At 35.3% G+C, this 23,381-nt stretch overlaps 1 protein-coding gene across 2 annotated transcripts in view; it reads left to right on the plus strand.

The window, feature by feature from the left end:
• tkv (serine/threonine receptor kinase thickveins) overlaps nt 1–23,381 on the plus strand; it is a 79,039-nt gene that overhangs the window by 40,284 nt on the left and 15,374 nt on the right. For both annotated transcript variants that reach the window (XM_089099357.1, XM_089099356.1), the window contains exons 3-6: nt 1,160–1,377; nt 9,484–9,613; nt 13,745–13,937; nt 20,145–20,442. In XM_089099357.1, coding sequence (XP_088955483.1) covers nt 1,160–1,377; nt 9,484–9,613; nt 13,745–13,937; nt 20,145–20,442 — 839 coding nt within the window. The remainder of the gene's footprint in view (nt 1–1,159; nt 1,378–9,483; nt 9,614–13,744; nt 13,938–20,144; nt 20,443–23,381) is intronic.

Here is a 23,381-nt window from a genome sequence, read left to right on the forward strand (position 1 = left end):
TAAGTTTCATTTATACTTTAATAGAAAACTATTCTTTTTCGTTTTAAGCTTGATTTTCATATTCAATCTAATCCTTACTCGCTTTAATATATATTTATTCATTTATATTATTACTTTTTTTATGTTTTTGTTATGATTGTTTATTTAATTTCTGTTAGTTTTGTGATTCATTTATTCTTTAATAGTAATTTCTGGTCGTTTTTAGTTTGAAGTTTAACATGTATTCATATCTCCTGATCTTAATTTTAAAATAGCCATTAATTTTCTTTGAAAAACTTATTTTTCGGAAAGTTTTTTTTTAATTAATTCCTCTAAAAGGTCATACAGCAAGCTAGGGGCAATGGAAATAATGATTCCAGTACATTTATTTCGGGCACGTGACTTCGGCAACTGTATAAAACCTAAATAATAATTTTTTTTCTAAGTAAATTCAAGACATTTGCTTTTTTGAAATTGTTTTCAGAACTTAATTATTTGTGGCGAATGATGTACTAAAGCCCTAACAGGGACGAGTGGAACCTCAGATGGAGATTTTATCACAAATGTAGGCATAGTCAGTTGCGATTTTGGGTCTCATAATATGGGGCAAGCTGCCTTAGTAGGTGTGTAAAAATATAATATGAAAGGAATCTAATGTTCGATATAAGAAAAACTGGAAAGGGATAGCTGCCCCCTGCCCAGGCCTAGAACCACCATTGGACATTGTCTTATAAGTGTCGTCAAATATCTGTATTCGATTTATGGAATCTCGAACAAGGCTTTGAGCAGGACTGGCTCCCGAGTGTTTTGGGGACAGTTCAGAAGGCTGTCTTTACCTGTGACACAGATGCAGGGTCAAAAAATTCAACCCCCCTATTCAAATAAGTTCTGAACAATTAACTCTGTTCACAAGGCTAAATTGCAAAAATCCAAGCACGATGAATAAAAGAGCCCAATTAATTCACGTAATAATCCTTCTTCAAAGCACAGATATAAAGCGGTCATTGCGAGTGAAGAGACGAAAAGAGACTGTTATTTATATTTATTTTTTTCCGTCAATTCAAACTCAAAGTATGTTTTGCTTCTAAACATATTTTTTCTTTGTTTGGTGTAATTTAATTTATATATGTAATTTAATTATATATTATGTAAGATGTAATTTTATTTTTTTATATTCCAGTGCAAAGGTCATTTAGTTCCACATTTGATTCCCAAATCGATAGCATGTTGCCACAGCAGTGACCTCTGCAATAAGGAATTACGTCCTATGTTTAGGCCAACACCATCTACCTGGTCCCAGCTAATTACTGCAGAAAATGTACATTTGCTCGCTTTTCTTATCTGTGCATCATTATGCTTTGCTGTGATATTGGTCTTGCTTATTGTATGCCATAGAAGGTACTATTTTTATCATTATTTAATATTCTTAATTATTTATCATTTTCATAACAAGCAGAACCATTCCTAGGGTTGGTGGTGCCTGAAACTAAATTCATCGTCAGACTTTGTTAGTGTTGCCACGTTGCACCGTGGACACAAATAAGTAAAACTAGTTGGTTAAATTGGATAACTCTTTTTGTCTGCAGCATCCAAACATTAAAACTTGGTTGACTCCTAAAGACTGCCACACTTTCTTCAAAGGAAAGCTTTATCTTCCTAAGCCCGTTGGTGCCACATATTTTTAGCTCGTTTTGTGCCATTTCTTTTGACTTAGATCCCGCCACCACCGAAACCTAGATAATTACATATAGAGGCCTTTTTCACTAAAAACTGATTTCCCGATTTTAACTTATATATTTTCTGCAAGTTTCTACTTGACCAGTCTAAACAGTCAAATTTCGCTGTCACTGTCCTTGGTACAACAGTGTTTATGTTGTTTATGGTGGTACATCCAACAGAAGGATGTACCCGTGTTACAAGGACCTATAATAAAAATATTTGTTGAAGAACTCTCCTTGAAATCTTAAAAAGGATGCCTCTAAAATTAATTTTGATATTTCAGACCCCATCCCCTCCTGAAAAATATTTGAAGGATTTCGCTTTCCAGGATGATTATCACTCTCGACGTATGGTTATGCGACCATTAAACTTGAATGTAAGAAAAAAGGAGTTGAAAATAGGTTTAGTTACCTCCCTCACGTTTAGGAGAGTCAAGTATTAAACAGTTTTTGATAAAAAAAACTGTCAACAAAGAGTGGCCCTTGAAACCAAAAATCTTGAAACGGAATTTTGATCGTAATTTATTCAACAACAAAATCTTTCATTGAAGCTGCTTCTAAATATACAAAATTCTATTTTTGTAAAAAAAATTATATACTTTTAGAATGAAAGGGGCTATTTGAATGAAAATTTAAAGATTGAATGCCTTTTTCAACAAAAGAGATCATGCCACAGGGAAGTACCATATTCTTACATTTGAACCCGTAAGGCATTTATTGTGGACGAAATAGAGCCGAAATGCTAGCGAGAGAATATTTTGACTATTATTGAGATGGTATTTGTGAAGCTGTTTCTAAATTGACAAAATTCTATGTTTGTAGACATTTGTATAATTTTTGAATCGGAGGGGTATTCGAATGAAATTTTAAAGATCGAGTGGTGTTTTTTTTTTAATTTTTGTAACAAAAAAGATCATGCCACAGAGAAGTACCGAATTCTAACATTTATACCTGCAAAGCATGTATTCTAGACCAAACAGGGCCAAAATGCTACCGAAAGAAAATTTGGACAATTATTCGGTTGGAAATTGTGAAATTTACAAAATTTTATTTGGAAATAAAATGTTTTTATAATTTTAGAAAAAGGGAATAAACTCCCCCAAAAAAGGAGTATGTATTCCAAGTGTTTATATTATGCTGCATGTTCTTAGTATGTTTAGGGGGACATGCGAGAGACGACATGGTTTCTCAACTTTTTTTTATTTCAAATCATAATGATAAACTCAGCTGGCAAGGCCATATGCCAAACTAAAAATATTAATTTCATATTTAGTTGAGATACCTATTTGGGCAAGGGCAATAATCTTCTTTTTCTATCTTCAATGACAGGGGTCATGAAAAATCAAGTTAGCTTCAGCAAATATTTGACATTAATATTAAGTTAGAACTTACTTTTTAATTACTTAAACCTAAGATGAAAAAGTAGAGACTCACAGGGTCACTAATAGTCAGGAAGGAACAATGTTTATTTTTTCTTAACTTGCTCTGACTCACTTCAGTCAAATCCCGCCTTAAGGGATGGTCAGAAAGAGGTAATCAGACGTCCTCTATCTGACGAAATGTCTAACTGGGAATCTGAGAATAAAAAAAATATGACTTTTTTTTTAGATATTTGTTGCTTTTTCTTAGGTGGTTGCACATTGAATTCTTCAAATCAGTATAATTTTAAAAGCGAATCGTATTGAAAAATTGCATATTTGGGGCATTTTGGTAAAAAAAAAAAAACTGTGCTTTTGGCGCTGTTTTGCTTGTGTGGGTTCACTATCTTATTCTGAGGATCTGATAATACTACTGCTTCATCTATAAAAATCTCTAATTGATTTACAAGATCTTTACTTAATCTTTTGGAACAAAAAATGCTTAATAAAGTTAAATAATTTTACCAATAAACACAGAAATACTACTTGTACTAGCATTATCAAAAAAGACTACTTTGATCAGATAGCACAGAAAGTGGTCCTTTCATACTGTTCTTGCTTACAGTGTATGCGATTTTCGGCAGTAATTTTTGAACTTGGTGTTAAGTTTTATGGCGGAATTTTTTTTTATTTATTGTTCCTGCTCATTTTTTTGTGGAATTTGCCTCCGTTTCCAAAAAATTAGTGCTGCATACAGCAGTAGTTCTGTGCTAAAGTTGAATAGGAATAGCGCTTATTTGAAATCAATATGAGCTAGTGTAATGAAATCACAATATTTCACATTAAGAAGGCCCTAAGAGGCAGGGTTGAAAGGTTTTTTTTTTATTCATTGAATTTTCTTTGTCGTTAAAGTAGTTACAGCTTGGCTAAATAGGCGCATCGCATTGATTTACGTAAGGTCTGTTATAATATAAATCTGTTCCTGATTAGTGAATTGTTTTTGACTGACCTATTATAAACTGCTACAAACGTACTTTACAGAATGACTCTGTAAAACTTAGTCGCATTTTTTGTCATAATACCTGTTTGTCACTAATATCTTCGATCATGTCAAACCAGCATAATCTCAAAAATTAATTTCATTTTTATCTAGATGGCGTTGCAACCTTCTTTCCATTTTACTCTTTCAAGAAAGAAAGCTTTGTTGATAAGAACGCGTAGCCAGAAAGAAAGATTTGAAGGAAGATGACTATGCGTTCATGTCGACTAAGCTTTCTCATAAGCCCATAGGTCTTAAGTAGGCAGACTTCCTCCTAATCTTAGGAATATTTTGAACAAAAAAAAAAAGAAAGCTAGAATGCAGGAAAATCCTGCAGGAAAAATGCAAGAAATTTTTTTGGTGTTTTTGTTGAAACGTTGAAAAAGACTCATGGAGGGGGCTGGAGTTCGTGCTATGAACTCACTATATTTGTTATTGGAAGTGACTTTAATTCATGATTTTCCTGGCTCTTACACAACATAAAGTGAGGCCTTGGACTGAACCTATTCCCTTTGTTAGTACACATTGTTATAAAGCAAGAGTCAGACCCAAATAAATCCAAAACAAAGGAAATATACATTGGTGATGGTGGGGGGCAAATGAAAGGGGGAAGAAGATAGAAGAAGAAGAAGAACAGTGCTGGAATGGCAGCTAGTGGAAACTCCAAAAAAAAGGGAACATTGAAGTGGTTACAAGTTGACCAAATAGGCGCATTACGCAGATTTACATAAAGTCTGAGAGTGTATACTTGGTCCTGATAGGGAAATTATTTTCAACTAATCAGTCATTGACTATTTTACACATTTACGGTACAGCCAATGTAACACCAATATTTTTTTTAATAGTACTTGCTTATCACTAATATTCTCAATTATGTCAAATCACCATGATCTTAAAAGTTATTTTCGTTTTTATCTTGATGAGTTGTAACCTTTTTCCTCCCTTTTGTTCTTTCTTGAAGGTGTAAACAACTTACTACTTTGAATTTTCTTGTAACTACGACTTTCAACTTTCTGTAAACGGTCTTTCTTTCTGACTACGTGTCATATCAACTATGTTCGATAAAATTCTGTCATTTTTATCTGCACGGTTGAATGGCCTTAGCGGTAATTTTCTGAAGATGAACGGAAATTTAAAAATGTGGTCGATATTAATGCACAGGGGTAATTTTCTGTGTGGAAGGGGGGATTCTCGGAGGGGGGGTGAGAATTTTCGGGAGGAGAATGTCTGTGCGGGCAATTTCCCCGGAGACATTTTTCAAATACTTTAAGTTTAAAAATGCGATCGTTATTGATACACAAGAGGATTTTTCCAGGAGAATTTTTCTTGGAGGGGGACTTTTCTGCAATGGGGAATTTTCCAGTCGGATTTTCCTTAGATGTCCTTACTTTAAAGGTCACAGCAACGCGCCAAGGGTAAGCTAGTGAAGAATAAATAAGAAATTGTAAATGTCTTGGCATGCAAATTTTCCTTATTGCCGCCAAAAAAACGGAAAAAGAGAATACATCGGGAAACTATGAACATAAAAAAAAATCTTTCCTTCAGTTAAAAAACAGGTTTAAAAAAAATTGAATTCATAAAATAAACATTATGAAACAAAATGCCATTGAAAAAAGCAAATGATACAAGAGCAGAAGAAGAAGACTTGTTTTTTAATCAAGCCTTATAAATAGGATATAATCTGTTATAGAAAATTAATCTGCACAGCTGAAGCTTTTTTTGGTTTGGTTTTTCGAAATTTCATAATCTTCATCAATAAAATTATACAAGGCTATGGCTTGTCCTTTAACTAAACTGTTAAAAATAGGAAATAGTCTATGCTCTTCCTCATCCCTGTTTACACTAATCCTTGTATATAATTTTTGAAATTTTTATAATTTCTTTTTATAGTTTGTGACAACCTAACGCAATTTTCATTTATTTTTGTCTGATCAAACAAAATTACCGAAGATCAAATAAATGCTGATTCAGGCTTTTATTAGTATATTTCTTTTACTGCCTTTATTTTCAGTATTCGTGTATATATATATATATATATATATATATATATATATATATATATATATATATATATATATATATATATATATATGTTTTTTTTTTTACTGCCTCAATTAGAAGTTTTACCCCTTATTATATATTTTTATGTCATCTTAATTATATTGAATTCCATCGGCATTACTAACGGAGTTGTTCCTTCATAGACATAGACATAGGTTTATTAAGATCGAACAGCGTAGCCATGGCTAATTTATGTCGTCTTTACTACAATATGGAAAAAAAAAATAATAAAAACACTTTAATGACCCTACCAAGCGAAGACACAGAATAATAAGACTTGTTGTACGTTATTACGAAAAAGTGAGCAAATGTGTTTTTGTAGCACATGGTCTAGAAGACCAGGGGTTGTAGTTTTGACTGGTATTTGCTTATTTAATTAACAGGAGTATTAGGTAGGAGGATCAGTCTGTGATGGGGTAGAGATAGCACTAACTTGCCGAGGGACATCATCAGTGATAATCGTCTATCGCTGAGAGATTAAAGGTTCAGTTCTTGCAAGAGTTTGTTGTAGTCGTCACTTCTGTTACCAACGATTATGTTAACAGCTCGTTTCTGCAAAGATTCAAGGTCATCGCAAAGGTAGTGGGTGCTCTGGACAAAAGGTCCCCAGACAGCGACGGTGTATTCGAGTAGAGGTCTCACATACGTAATATAGGCATTTTTTAGGCTTTGAGTACAGGTAAGTTTAGACCAGTATGAGATCAAGTCATCTTCAAACAATGGAAATACACACTGCATTCTGTCCTGAAGGAAGCTCATCACTAATGCAAGAGACCGCTTCTGTGCGCCCATTGCTTGCATATTTTTTGCTGCCATAAGATGACAAATCAGGTCAAATGCCTTCCTGAAATCGGCGAGAGCTAGGTCAATGAAGGTACTGCCCTTGTCAAGCCACTTAAAGATAATGTCAACTAGGCGCACGAGGTATATCGAGGTATTGCAACCTTTTAGGCCGTCATACTGGTAACGGTCTATGTTTTCCCGCGTTTGCTTGAGCAATTCACGCAGGATGAATGACTTGGTGACTTTTGCAAAGGTAGATGTGATTGATATCGGTCGTAACTCGTTGCAAGATTTGGGTGTTATAGTCTTCGGTATAACACGCACAAATGCGTGGTTCTAGCACGACGGAAAAGTTGACTAATTAAAAAAGTCTCTGATGATGTCTCCAAGTGGCTTGGCCAGGAAATGAGAGAACTCTCGTATTAACCTTACAGGGAGCTCTTTAGGGAAAGAGCAACTAAATGGACTCAACTTGTTCAGCTCTTTGGAAACTTGATACTCAACTATTTCGATTTCACCTTTGTCAGGGCATATTGACAGTAGATTCTCTATTTCAGTGTTAGGTGGGGCAGGAAAGGATGTACAAATGTCAGTAAAGTAATTGTTGACGTCATTTGCACTCACGAGTGACCCATCATCGTTCAGAATACGGATACTGGATGATACTATTTTCCCAGCAATCTGCCTTACTAGACGGTGCCATTTACGGGGATCCTTTTTTATTTCAGGGTCCGAAAGGGATTTTCCAAAGGACTTTCTTACCTCGCGACAAAGGCTAACGATTTTGTTTCTTAATAATCGTAACGACGTTGCGTCACCACTTGACTGCCTTACAGTGGTTTTTTCGCGAATCAGCTGTTTTATTTTTGGAGTGATCCAGGGCTTGTCAGATTCGCTCACGACAAATTGCTTTTCTGGGAAAACTTCTAAGTATTTGTCATAGAGTAGGGACTGAAATATTTCTGCTTTCCTGTTGACATCGCTTTCGTTGTATACTTCGCTGAAGCAGTGAGTACCGACCCACATTCCGTACGTATTAATAGCAGACTTCGTGATAGGTCTCCGGAGTACTTTTATTTTCTTAAGCTTCCTGATTTCACTTTTTGCCTTCATCAGCAGAGTGTGATGGTCCGATTTGCCCAATGGCCCGTTCGAAGACACGTCCTTGTAATATGGAGCGAGGTTTGTAAGAATAAGGTCAAGGGTGCTCCCGGTCACATCGGTGGGTATCTTGACCACTTGTGACATACCCAGCGTATTAGCAAGCCATTGTTTCTTTGTTTGGTTGAAGTCACCAGCTATTATGAAGCCCGGGCGGCTATACCGCTGACGTAATGTGTCTAACGCAGACCGAAGGTAGGATACCAACAGCCGTCTGTTCTTGGTGCTTTCAGGATAGTAGATACTTGCGATAATGATGCAAGAGACATCTCGTGGTAAATGTTTTGGCTTGCATAATGCCCAGATCGCTTCATGGTTAGGGTCATTGAAGTTATCTAAATATTTGCAGGGGAAATATTTGCGTGCATACATGGCTGAGCTTGCAGATTCACCACTGACCCCAGGGACGTATTCGAAATTTTTTTAGGGAGGGGAGAATTGTTAAAAAATATACTTAATAAAATGTATCAAAAATTCGTTCACATGCGTTTCTGTTACGTTTTTAAGAGTCGGGAAAAATTCCGGGGGGGGGGGATGTACCGAACCTTGTCCTTCCCTCTGGATATAGTCTTGACCGGCCACCATCCCCATCCAATGGACTACTGCACCAATATTTGAACCCTCGTCCCGAAGGGTAAGGTATTACAAGTTCAGTGTGCCATCCACATGGCTAGGGTGACCTGAGCCAATAACAGAGCCAAAAACAAGAAAAGTTTGATATAAACTGTTTTGTATTCTCCTGGCCTAAGGGAGGACCTGAAATTATGAACCAGACTCTCCCTTGGCAGAATGCCAAAATGGAAGCTTCAAACAGGGTAGGATGGAGGAGGATTTCTTGACACTTTATTGGCCTCGTGGGATGTCACAAGAAGGGTTGGACTTAGCCAATTCATGTATAAATGGCTAATTACTGACTAGGAAGTAACTGTGAAATTTTGCCTATGGATTTAGTTAGTAGAATTAATATTTTGATTCCCTTTTCTATAAAAATCATCGTATAAAAACAAGGTGTTTGAAGTTGTCTTGAAATTATGCACATGAGCCTAAAAAAATATTTATTCTATCAGTCGAAACCATAATTATAACATTGAAACACGTTACAATCAATCAGGTTAGTTAGTAGGTTTTGTACTCAACGGTAGTTTTTGTCTCAATTCAATTTTTTGCCAATTTGGGAAGAAGCAATAAAAGGAAGTAGTTGGTTCTTATGTTAAGTTTCGTATTATGGTATGTTATCTAAGTTAAGGTCTTTCGCTCTCTTTTTTATGTTTGGGCAGGGTTTTACTACTCTCAGATGTTAATTGTGTCAAGTGTATACCGATTTTCTCTCGATCGTTTCTATTTTTCTGGCTCTTGTGTTTTTAATATTTCATTTTCTGTTTAGACTAAAACAGCGAGAAAAGAACTGTGAACATTATTATTCAAGCAGAAAGCATTCGTGGTTTGGTGGAAGCGATACTTTAGACTATACAACCGAGGACAGCTCTGGTTCAGGCTCAGGTCTTCCTTTGTTGGTAAGCCTTCGATTTTACTGCTACTAATACTCAACTCATTACAGCACCAGGCCTTTTGAGGCCAGCACAAATGCATGCGCTTCTTCTCCACCCCAATCCAATCACCCCTCCCAAAAAGTTCCAGTGTCCTTTAAGTTCTTCCTTATAACTATGCCTCCCTCTATTCAAGAGTCACCTGCTTTTCGTGTGGTCCCTGATAAATGGCCTAGAAGCGCAATATTTGGCAATCTGTCAACCGTAACCGTGGTTTTTTTAAACTGTGGCATTATCCTTGTTAACCATGGCATTATCACCCTAGAAAGTCGGAATACGGTTTTGGTGCTATACAAAGTCCATGTATTGAGAACTCTGTATTCATTAACCGTTTCTGACTTTCTATTAAGCAAACAAATAATAATAATAATAAATCTCACACAAAACATAATTTGGTACTGTTGTATTATCTGTAACACTCGCACGATGTTTTACATTGAACATGCTAAAGAAACTAGTCAAAGAGGTTTTTTCAACGGAGAATTACTATGCTGAGGATTGCAAACAGTGATTTATCACTGCGTTCACAATATTGAAACTTTTGTTTTTTGGGGCTTAGGGGCAAAAAAAGGTACCCAAGTTAGGTTACGTATTTAATATATGCTATGCTTTATCCCCCACCCCCCTGATGTACAAATATATAGCCAAAATTTGTTTCAAACTATTATACTTGTTTTTCCTATTTTGTTTTATTTCATTGTCATTAACCAAACTTCACTTCTCGCGTGTGTTACTGATAACGCAACAGTACCCATAATTTTTCAGCAAAAAGTAAACACCATGGAATTTTAAAAGGAGCCAAAATAGTTTTGCTGCCATACAAAGGCCATGTATCGACTGATCTGCGTTTAGTCACCCATTGCTTTTTTTGTGGAATTTCAAAAATGAAGGTAAAACTAAAGGCTTAGTTTTATCTGATCGATACTGAGCAGCTTTTCGAGCAGACTTAATTCGCAACCAGTTAGCTGTTCTGGGGCTTTGCCTTATCATACTGTAGTGTGTAGTTACTATCTTTATGATAATATTTGGAAATTTTAATCATACTGCTGAGAAGTCCTCATTGACGACTATGTATCGCTTGACCCAATAAAGACTAGGAGTGGTTCCTAGTGAGCCACCCTGTGATACGTACTTCTGTGGCAAAAAACACATGCAAGGGTAATTCGTTTAGCCTGTTAAAAGACAATACAAATTTCGTTTATAGTATCCTGGGATTTTTATTAGTAATTTTTATGTTATTATCGTGCACTGAGGACGGTCAAGCGGGAGCTCTTGACCGAAATATTTGCATTTTAGTCCACATTTTTCACTGGCTTGTATAATCCTCGTTTTTCTCTTCTTAACTATTTTTTTCGCTTTAATACAAATTTGAGTTTAAAATTAAATATAAAACTAAAACCTTTGTTTGATATTACCAGCTGAAACAATTCTCTAAACTATTAAAACATTCTAATCTAAAAAAAGAGGATGTTCTCAATGATGTCCTGTTTGTAGGGGTAGGGGTAGAAATCTTCTTCAGAAAATTCTCACAGGCATTGTTAATCTTTCATTTACAGGTCACTTCCACTTGTTTTGACTGGGTCAGGGTTCATTTACTCTGACAAAACCAAGGAAATGATCCTCGTCATTCACCACTTTGACAAAATCCTTTGCGCATGATCTTCTCGTCCTAGGTGATGAGAAGAGTCATCACTGTCATAATTCGGTGGAAAATTCCCATCAATCTCCTTGTCGTATTGCAAAATCTCTTTTGAAACTACTCGCTTTACTCCTTTGGACCTTGCAGCTTTCTTCTTCCCCATTATAGCTTTCTCCTCTGCTTCAGCTGTTGTTGAATCGGATTATCTGTTAGCAATTTTAGTGAGCCAGTGAGCCGTACACTCGTTATCTTGGCGTCCTATTTCCATTGTTACTTCTAGCTGGTTGCTTTCTAAAGGAACTTTGGCAAAAGAGCTGACCTGGTTTTGAGTGGTAACGAGAATAGAAGATTGTAAATGGATCCTGATTCTTGAGGTTCGTCCTTATAACCAACAGTTGCTATAGGATCAGGTAACATGCCGAGTCTGTAACTTGCGTCTGACACGAAAAATCAAAATCATTAAAGATGTCTGGATTGAACGGCCAAATGCTTGATTTTGTAAACCCATTATGGATTTGGAAGGCCTGCATACACGTGAAAAGGATACAACAACTAATCTAGCTATAAAGTCGGTAGTAACTGGTTGTGGATTTTACAACAATCTATCACCCTGTTGAAGTGGCGTAGTCTGGCTGTTTTAGTTTGGGGCTAATATGAGGGAGAATTGTAAAAGAACAGTTCTATTTTCTTTGCTTGTGTTCACAACGATTAGCGAAATGCATCCAGGATTTGGATTTTTTTTCGCTCATACGAGACAATTGAATGTTCCACAAAATACTACAAGTTCTCCGTGGAAAATTCTTGAGATACCTACTAAGGGAGTTTCATTCCAACAGCCGACCTCTCAGGGCGTTTTTATTGGAAAAGCAAAGTTAAGTAGTAAGAAATTTCTACTTTCTAGGGCATTTCTTTCTGCTGTAGTGACTTTGCCCACTATTTCCTTAGCTTTCTCTGTGAGGACTTTAGAGGACTTTTGAACTGTTGTATGTTTGAACTCTTGGACTGTTTGGACCGTTAATGTCTGTGTCATATATGTCAGATACAGTGAAGTTGTTTGACACGGCTTGAAACTACTTTCTTGACTGAGGCACGTTATACCTGGTTTCCACACCTTTAACGTCGAGGTATCATGACGATTGGAATCGATACCGATACTCGATACTCGATACCTCGCCTTTTCATCGTCTTTCTATTTCCGAGGTGTTTTTTTTTTGGTCGTTTTTCAAGGTATAAACTTCTAATTCAGTCAGGTGATAGTATAGTACATGTTGAAAGGTATAATCTCGTAAATTGTCAAAGTGGGTTTTTTATTATGAGGGAAAAGTTTTCTGGTCATCGCACTTATTCTTGTTGCTATCATAACGCCACTGCAATGTTGTTCCTGGAAGGCCAAACATGGCAGCAGCCTTTTGGACAGCAACCTAAGGTCCTGCATGCGATTTACTAAAAGCTTGTTGGGTAGTTCCCTCCGATTCAGCTCTCTGCTCTGATGCATCCTTTCTATGCGCTTCTGTCTTTCTGTGTGTTTTGACTCCTAAGGATTATCGGCATTTTGAGATACTTCTAATTCGATGAATTTTCCTGTAAAAAAGGAGACACTTAAACTGGGGAGGGAATCTTTTATAATGAGATTATGCCCTCTTTTCTATACTAACCTTCAGCCCTCTTGAATAGACTCGGACCTTCCATCCTCGGTAATAATTGACTTGGGCCATCAGCTCTCACCAATCTCTCTGCTTGCTACGGTCAGGGTCCTCGCGCGCTCGTTATCGTTACCTCCTATTTCCATTGTTTTCGTCATCTTGTGTTTTCAATAATTTATATTCATATTTTTGAAGACACATTTATAAATTTTATTTATATTAAATTTTTCTGAGTTTTAAAGCATGTGTTTGTTCTCATGGCTCCAAAGTTATTCTGCATAAAAACAATTTTTAGCTTGATTACTTTGGCTTATTTTTCATAAGTATTTTTATATTCATATTTTATTTTTGTATTTTTTATATTATATTTTATATTTATTTTTATAAATATTTTAAAATTTTAGATATAAATTTTTCATTTGCAAAAGTGCATACATGGACAAACACTTGGTTTTATTTATATAGGTAATAGAACAAATACAACAAAACTAGAGTAAGGTTTTGATGCATCGAGCTCCTCATTTAATGTCCACCATTATGAAAAAAAGGAAGAAATAGAAAAATATGTGATGTGTCACTTTTTAGATTTTAATTAGATCTTGTTCTTTCTGTAGACAAAATCTAAAATTCCTTTTTAATATTGAAATAACTTGAGAGTTAAAGGGGGAGCAGATGGCTGGGGGGGGGGGGGGGTAAAGGTGCTTTCTGTAGTTTAGGCAGAAGACTTTCTCATGAAGAGATGATTCAGCTTAGCTTTTATATGCAAAAGACTATTTGTTCGGCTTTATATTTCATTTTGTCAATTCTCGTTCGCAGGTCCAACGAACAATTGCCAAACAGCTAGTGATGATTCACACAATCGGTAAAGGGAGGTATGGAGAAGTTTGGCTAGCAAAGTGGCGAGGGGAGAAGGTTGCTGTCAAGATATTTTTTACACTTGATGAGCAGTCTTGGTTTCGTGAAACTGAAATTTACCAGACCATATTGATGAGGCATGAAAACATATTAGGTATGTCCATTTTTTCTTAATGCTAATTTTTGCTGATAATGTTGATTTTCGTGAAACTGAATTTTATCAGATCTTATTGATTAGGCATGAAATCATACTAGGCATGTCTGTTTTTTAATGCTCATTTTCGCTGATTTTGCGGATAATGCTATTTTTCGTGAAACTGAAATTTACCAGAACATATTGATGAGACATGAAAACATGTTATGCATGTCTGTGTATTCTTAATGGTAATTTTCGCTGATTTTGTGAAGCTGAAATTTACCAGACCATATTGATGAGACATAAAAACATATTATATATTCCTTTTTTTTCTTAATGCTAACGTTTGTTTATTTAAATCCGTCTAGCTGCATTAGCAGATTTATTTTAATAGTAGATAAGTTGCTTTATGTATTGTACTTTCTGAATTTTACTTTGAAAATTTTTAACGTAGTAGAAAGCAAATATTTTTAGCAATACCTTACGTATTGTAGTTTCTGCATCTGCCTTTGAAAATTTTTAGTATATAGGAAGGAACCCAGAAAAAATTGATTCAACCATTAGTCAAGGGTTTAATAAAGTACTTTTTGAAAGCATAGGAAAAGCTTCTGAGGGGTTTAAAAGCTTCAATTTAGATAATTAAGTTGTAAGCCCATACCGGATAGGAATAGCGATAAAATAAAATTAGAGACCTCTGCCCCAAAAGACCTCTACCATGGTCGTCTTCTGTTCATCCTATGTACTATTACTACTACTACTACTAGCAACTCACCACAGCACCAAGCCGCCTGAGGCCAACACCTCCATCCCAATCTATTCAAAGCCTCCCTCTTTACACCCTCCCAGGAAGTTTCCATTTCCCTTAAATCTTTCTTCCCAACTGCACATGACCTGCTTTCCGTCTAGCCTTAGAGGGTTGGCCGAGAAGGACAATCTTCGGCAATCTTTCGTCCTTCACCCGCAGAACGTGCCCTAGCCATCTCAACCTTTCTCTCATTATAGTCCTAGAAAACAGGATTGAACCACCCTTTTTGTATAGCCTAGTGTTTGAAATACGGTCAGTCAGCTGGGTATCTAGAACAATCCGTAGGCAATTTCTCTGGAAAACATCTAGCAAATCTTCATCCGCTTTTCGGTTCAGCTTATGTGAAAATGAAAAAAATCGTTATTTCTTCCCATGGGAGTGTTGCTTCAATCCTTGCCACCTTGATATCTATCTCTGTATTTGAGAGACAATATTCATCAAACGAGGGCATTTTATTTTTCACTTAATTTACGATCAAGCGCTTAGTACAAGATCAAAACTGTGAAAATTCTTAGAATTTTGTCTCCTTTAAGTTTATATTTTGTTGTTTTTCTGAAAATTTCGGCTTGCATCATAGGGATGATGTGCCAAACGATGTTTATGAAGTGGTTTTACCCCACTCAATGCACTTTTTTTCAAAAGAGTGGTTAAGGTGGCCTGGGTACGCTTTTGTGATGAACAATTCCCATTTACCATGAATAGTTCTACTAAAATCCTGTAAGGTTAAGAGAGTGAGTGAGCGCTCTAGATTAAATTTAGCTGAAACTAAAGAATGTTCTTAAGCCTTTGGGCAGTTCTTGAGAGGTTTTTAATGCAGAAGCTTCTAGATAGCAGTTACAAAGTGCATATTCTAAACAGCACTACATGCAATTTATTTAAAATATGCACTTTTTTATTGAAACATTATTTTATTGTTTTATGTTGAAATAATGTTTTTCCTGGACTCAATTTTCTTTGTTTTCAATTTATTCAAAATAAAGAAAATAAACTGAAAGAGACAAACGGGTCTATGGCCAATAAAGGAAAGCGAAGAGAACAAAAATGAAACGAATATTCCGCCCGTATAAAACAAGGCCTCTTCAGTGTAGAATTGAAAAAAGGATCTAAAACTAAAATAATATAAATAAAAAGTGTATATAAAACTAAAATAGACCAGCTACCCAATCGTATATGTGAGTAATTGTATATATATATGTATAATGTATATATTGTATATATAATTGTATATGTATATATGTATATATATATATATATATATATATATATATATATATATATATATATATATATATATATATATATAGTTTTATGTATATTTTTAGTTATATTATTTTAGTTTTATATCCTTTTTTTTCAATTCTACGCTGAAGACGCCTTGTTTTATACGGGCGGAATGTTCGTTTCATTTTTGTTCTCTTCGTTTTCCTTTATTGGCCATAGACCCATGTTTTCTTTTTCAGATTCTTTTCTTTGTTTTGTCATGGCTGGCCAGTTCGGCTTTAGATCTTTTATTTTATTATACGATAAACAAACAAACCGATATTTCCATCGATATTTCCGTAAAATCTTAAAAAATAAATAAATACGTCCATTCTCATACGTCCACTGCTCGAGAAGCTGCTATGGTAAAAAGAATGCAGTACAATAGACTCTTAGGACAGCACCGACAAGGCAGTCTTTATCAGCTCCTTGACTATCAAGTTAATCTGTATAGCGGTGTTTAGCTTTTTCCATGAGCTTCCAAGGATGTCTGACTTATGGTTTCTTTCATGTTAACCGGAAGGTCACGACGGTTACTGTTCTTTGGTTTGCTAACCTGGTTACTGAAATGCCGTCCCAATCTGGTCCCTAATTGATCCCTATTTCGGTCTTTGGAAGGTCCCTAAGTCCCTAATTTTGGATGTTGCTGACTGTACGACCCCTGTCTTAGCAGGTTGAGATAGAAGAAGTGTATATGACATATTTGTTTATAGGACTTTTAACAAGGTGGGATGAAAGAGGAGTGTTCGCTGGTTAGGTAACTGAATCTAGGTTCTTATATGGGGTGAATTTCACGTTTGCAACCGAATTTTACATCTATCCAATGGCAAAAATTTTGTCAGAATTACGCGTATCGGTAACAGAGAGCATGGGACCCTGGTGTGTTGGCCTAACAAGACTGAAGCTAGGCTCTAACAGGAATCAAACTTTCACGCACACGCGGCAAAAACAAAATGTCTTCATGTGGGTGGAGTTGCGGATATCCCAGGGCAGAGAGCAAGGGAGCAGAGTGTTTGCTGGTGTGTTAGATTTAAGCAACTGAAGCCTTTGACTAGAGTCATTTTTTTTCAGCTGTCAAACTTCACATCCATGTGACGAAAAAGACGTCATTATATTGGTGGAATTATAGGTATATGATCGCAGGGAGCGAAAAGGAGTGTTGGCTAGTTTCTTGACCTTACTTGAATGAACCTAAGTTCTGACACGAATTGAATTTGCTCTGGCAGTGGGATTACTCCTCCACCAACGAAAAAACAGCTCTATCATAGGGGCGGATATTGGGTCGGAGGGAGCATGGAGAATTATTCCCTGGTGTGTTGGCCTTAGGTGGCTGAAGTAGGTTCTGATAGGAGCCGAGTTTCGTTTTGGCAGCCAAGTTTTATGCCCGCCCAATTAAAGAATTGATATTACATTGGTGGAATTACATTGATGAAAAAAGGACAAGTGTTTGCTGGTGGGTTTGACTTAACTGACTGAAGCTAGGTTGTGTCGAATTCACTCCAACTGCTGGATTTCACGTCCTTCTGACGAAAAAACGGTGTTGTCATGCGGGTGGAATTATGTATATCTGGTTGCAGAGAAGCAGGAGTTATTTCGACCTTAGGCCGCATAACTTGAATTTTCTTCGGACGACTGATTTCACGTCCATCCGATGAAATAAGTATCGTCGTATTGTGGAAATTCGGCTTCTTTCCTATAGAGGTTTATTTGCTTGTCTGATGTTGGGGATATATATCGCCTCATATAATATTCGCCTCATTACAATGAGGCGAATATTACATTATAATATTCGCCTCATTACAAAATTTGAGTAATCGGTCGTAGGGATGGAGGAGGAGTGTTCGTGGGCGTGCCAAGTTCTGGTGAGTTAACACAGTGACGAGGTTTAAGAGTTGCAAGCTACATGTTTAATTACTTATTTTATTATATAATAATAACATATTAATGATATAATATATGATAATAAGAATAATAGTAATATTTTTTTTTCTTTTGTTAAGTTTTTGATGTATTATTTTTTCTTTTTATTTTTATCACTCAATTTCTCAAGCTTTTCTTTTCTTCCAGTTCTTTTTTTGGTATGTATCTTCTTTTTATGTAAACAATGAGTGTTAATACTGACTTGACATAGGTTTTTTCTTTATAATACGTGTATGAATATTTGAAAGTCATTTTCATTAACTTGAGGGTTCTCTACTGTAATTATTCCACCATTAGTCTGATGTATGTGAAGTAATTGAAGAAAAAGTCTGATAAATGCGATGTCATGTTGTTAATGTACTAGTTATAAGATAAAAAAAACGCTATAATAATTAAAATACGGCCAACGCAAGAAAATTTGTCAACAAACATAAAAGTTATCAAAAGGCACAAGCTACGACTTGTTTAAAGCACGAACACAACGTGGCACAAAGTTTTGCGAATAATGTTGTGTCCTGGAGTAAACCGGTGTCAGTTTTGAAACTTCCACGGCCACTTCTCTGGGGAGTCAGGATCTAAGAGGGGCAACGGGAAGCGGGAGGAAGTTCTTGTAGATGGAATGTAGGGGATGTTTGAGCCAAATTTCATGAACAGTTTCCAGGGTCGTGTCCAGGATTTTTTTGAGGAGGGGTGGGGGTGGTGGTGGTTTACAAAAGTTGTTTTGGGGGGGGGGTACAAAAATGTATGAAAAATGTATCAAGAATTTGTTTCTATTCATTTTGTTACGTTTTTACTAGTCGGACAAACCCCCTAACCCTCTCCGCCCCTGGATATGGCCTTGACAGTTTCTCATGACTGACGAAAAAGTTTTTAGAAAAAAGAGTAAGGCAATGGGCAAGTAAGGAAGTTACAGTTGTGACACAAGAAAATAAAATTGTTCACGATAGACATGTCCTTCTCACGTCGTAAAAAGAGTGATGTAACAGGCAAGTAAGCCCGATTCAGATCTGACACTGAAAAGCAAAATTGACGCATAAAAATGAGAGGACGCATCGTGCATTTTGCCTTTTTAATTAATGTCTCAGCACTAAAATAGCACTAATCAGCGCTAAAATAGACCTGACCGGTGGTTGTTACATCGCGAATTATGGCCGAAGATGCATATGGGTCTTCGGACAAAAGGGGAAAAATTGTTGATCAAAAAGAAAATTTGTGTAATATGCTGTTAATAGCAAAATCTGTGTAACCTGTGATTGTGATAAGGAAAAGGGACCTCATTGGATTTTTTTGCTACTTAAATAAAGGGTTTCATGGCATCGTCATCTGACGATATGCCGCTAGTCCTTGGATCTTTGGTTGTTGTCTTTTTAGATAATAATTATTATACCTTTTCTTACATGAGAAGTTTTTTGCTGAAACCTCCTTTATCTCCCTTTTTTTGCTCTTTGTTTCTTTCGCAATTGTTTTCTTCTCTTTTCATTTTTCTATTTTTATTTTCCCTTTGTTTGCAATTTTTTTGTGTTTATTTTTAGATAACTATTATACTTCTCTTAAAGCAGCTTTGAGGGTTTTTTGAGGGAATCTCCTTACGTTTTTGTTCTTTTTTTCCTCTTGCAATCATTTTTTCGCAATTGTTTTATCTTTTTTCTCTTTTGTTAATTTAGGTAATTATTAAACCTATTCTTAAAGCAGCTAAGAGAAGGATCTTTTGGATGTCCTCTCATGAGAGGTCATTTCATATGGTGGGACTATTTAGAACAAAGATCTCTTCCAGGCACTCCCGGTGGGTGATTGCTTTATTTTTTTTTTTTTTTTTTGTAGTTATAGTTTTTGTTTATTTTAGGTAACTATTATACCTTCTCTCAAGCAGCTGTGAGGATTATTTTGGGAACCCCTTTAATCTTTTTTTTTGTTCTTTTGTTTCTCTTGCATTTTTTTTTTCATTTTTTCTCTTTTTCTTTTTTTTCTTTCTCTTTTTATTTTTGTCCGTTTCTTTTTTTTGTTCATTTTAGATAATTGTTACATCTTCTCTCAGAGTAGCTACAAGAAGCTTCTTTCGGGATAAACTTGGAGGTTGTTTAACATGGTGAAAATATGTCAAATAATGATCCCCCTTTCAGCCCCCTAACGGGGCGCTTTCTGCTTTAAATAGTCCTGAGGCTCAGCAGATTGGGGGGGAGATCCCTATGACATTGTTGGGTCCTCATGAATTTGGTTACTTAAAACACACTTACTTTCAGGTTTCATCGCAGCGGATATTAAAGGAACCGGCTCTTGGACTCAAATGCTTCTCGTTACTGACTACTTGGAATATGGCTCACTGTATGATTATTTGAACTCAATGGTTCTTGAGCCGAGGGCAGCACTGCAGTTAGCGTATTCTGCTGCAAGCGGGATCTGTCACCTCCACACAGAAATACATGGAACGAAGGGGAAACCAGCGATTGCTCATCGGGATATCAAGTCAAAAAATATCCTTGTTAAAAGGAATGGAGACTGTGTTATTGCGGATTTTGGGCTGGCTGTTCGGTATCTTAGGTGAGTTTAGTGCTAGTATGTTTTTTCGTGATTGAGTTACGGCTTTTTTTATGGGTTCTGAGTGTATTTCGTCCATGTCAAGTCTGTTTTTTTTTTTACTTGAATGAATTTCGCCAAAGTAGAAAAACTAAGCATCAAAGAGAAAATTTAGCTTGAAATTCAAATTGAGCATAATAAGTTCGATCAGATGGGTCGATTTTACTCAACTAAATCTCTAGGAATTTCAAGTTTTAAAAAGATTTGATTGATGGTGTTGAAGCCGATGTTTTGTTTTATTCCATTTGAATGAACTGTCTTTTTTCACTTCGTTTTAATGTACCAGTCCTGGTTGAACTTCCTTGAAGTAATGATGCTAGGGCTGTTTTGAAAATATTTTCAGTTTTAATGATTGTATTTTAATGTGAGTTCTTTTATATTCGTTTTTTCTACATTTGTTTTGCTGAGGACCCTAGGATATAGGGTCGAAATATTCATTTAAAGTTGCGTTCCAATGTCTTATATAAAAAAAAAAAAATCCCTGTTGTTCTACTTATTGTCTATGATGGAAAGGCAGTGTGGTCTTTGTCGCTATTTAAGAAAACTGTTGAAACTAATCAAGGACTTTCCCCTGAATCCGCATATGCTAGTCATTTATTTTTAACGTCATAAATTAATTAAAGTCATTTGTTAATTAAATGACTTTTATTAATTAATTATGCCATTTAACTATGCCATTTTTTTAGTCATTTATTGATTATACTAGTCGTTTACTAATTAATTAGTTTCGTTGAAGTCATTTATTTTTATAGGTCTCCACTCAAAAAGAAGCTTGTACTCTGGTTAAGCGTTCCAGGTTTTAATAATTCTAGAGCTTTTTCCAAGATAGAAGCCATAGGCAACAAGTCATTTGCAGCAAGCTAAAGATTTTTCTTTACTTGTTGCACATTGCTAAACAGCATTCAAAATTTGTCATCTTATTTTCTCTTTCAGCTTAAATTTTTGCCATTCTATATTTTGTCTATTTTAAAAACGTTTACTGCTGTTTGCTATTAAAATGCTTTAAAACAAAATGGACCTGTTCTGTCATCTATTACTTATTAAGTGTTAAAAATAGAATAGTATTTTATATCTTACAGCTTTTTGTCTTTATCCCGTTCAGTTATTTGAAAGCATGGTGTATAATTTACACAATCAAACTGGCTGCTGACCTTAAAAACAGTCACTGGAAGAAACTTCTAAAATTTTTGGAAGTTTGAACCTACTAAATTTTGTGTAAAAATGTTTTTTTTTTATTTAGTTTTTTATTGAGCTTTATTTATAAAAATTACCTTCATATTTTTATGCTATTAGAAAATTTTCACTGAAGAATCTAAAATTTTCCTTTTGAAATGTTTTTCTTAAAACTTTTTTTTGCTTTTTACTCACGGATCTAAAAGTACATATTAAAGACGATAATCATCCATCAAAAGCTGTTACGGGATAAAATCGCAGTGGGAGGGTAGTTACAGGCAACTAATAAACCCTCAAGGGGATCAACCCCATTGATAATTAACAAAATAAAAAATGTGTAAAAGTAATTGAGGGGAAATAGCCTTGACATTTAGTTATATTAGGGTATACCAATTAGAAAAGACATATGGTAAAGAGAGCATTTATAAAACTTTCTTAGAGTCCTAACTTTTATAACACCCCTTCTCGTCGATTTATAGTATCCCTCTCTTTATATCCCTCTAGCCATCCTCTTATTTGTTTCGTCTCATTATTTTATTTTTCAAACAAAAACGACATTTTTTCTTTCCTGATACCTATCTGTCTTTTTGTTTATCGTATCATTTAATTCTGATTTTTTACTAATTTTCTGTCACTGACTTTTCTGTTTATTTATTTGATCTATCGAAACTATTTAATCTAATTTCAAACTGATTATCATCATCTTCTTCTTCTGCTCTTAAATGTGAGCATCCGAGATCCCAAGATGAGTTATTGTTAGACGTAGGCAGCATTCCTCACCCTGTTAGTCATTTACTCGAAGAAGAAGAAGAAAATAATAATGCTGATAAAATCTATTTATTCTGTATTTGTCCTTAAAGTTACGTATAATAAGTTTTTTTTCTTCTGAATAATGTTCAATATGTATAAAAATTCAATAACGTAAGGCGAGATAGTGGGGGGGGGGGGCTAAGGGCTTCGTTCCTCCATTTTTATATTTTATTTCTTTTCAATTTGGTTTATTCAAGAAAATTAAGAAATAAAGTGTATACAAATTTTTTAGCTATTAAGCTCTAAAGTGCTTGTGTAGCTTAAATAATAGGAAAGTCAAGCATAAATAAACAACAAAAATAAGGTGAGAGAACACACACAGAGCTATTCAACTGAGTCTTATCTGTATATATTAGTTTCTACATCTTCAAAACGGAGATTCATAAACACATGTTCACGAAATATAACTGTTATAAAGTATAACAAAATAGAACACGTATACAAAATATAACATATAAATAAAAAGATCTGAAGAGCAACTAACAACCATAATTAGCATCGTACAACTCTTTTAGTGGCATTCACACTACGTAGGTAATTTTCTCTGCTAAGTGGGCAAGTTACATTAAGTATAACCTCTCACGCAAACAAGTTCTTTCACACTAGGCTAAACAACCATAAAACCATCATAATCATCATCCAAAACCATCACAAGCAGACCCAAATGAAAAATATTGACTGGAGTTTTAAGCTCTGGCCAAGCGGGAAAGGTTGTCTAAAAACGTTTAATGATTCATCTAGAACTTTATTAATTGGAATTATATTTTTATGCTGCTATATTAACTTTTCCATACCGTAGTATAAATTACTAAAATTATAGTAGAGCTCAATTCTGCTTGGCACTTACCAGCATTATGGAGAAAAATTTGCTTCGTAAGATGGCATAAATTATCAAGTTATTAGTAAATTATTAAGTTATG

The sequence above is a fragment of the Artemia sp. Qi Xiang Cuo genome, chromosome 13, assembly GCF_049724085.1.
Source record: "Artemia sp. Qi Xiang Cuo chromosome 13, ASM4972408v1, whole genome shotgun sequence".
Classification (NCBI taxonomy): Eukaryota; Metazoa; Arthropoda; class Branchiopoda; order Anostraca; family Artemiidae; genus Artemia; species Artemia sp. Qi Xiang Cuo.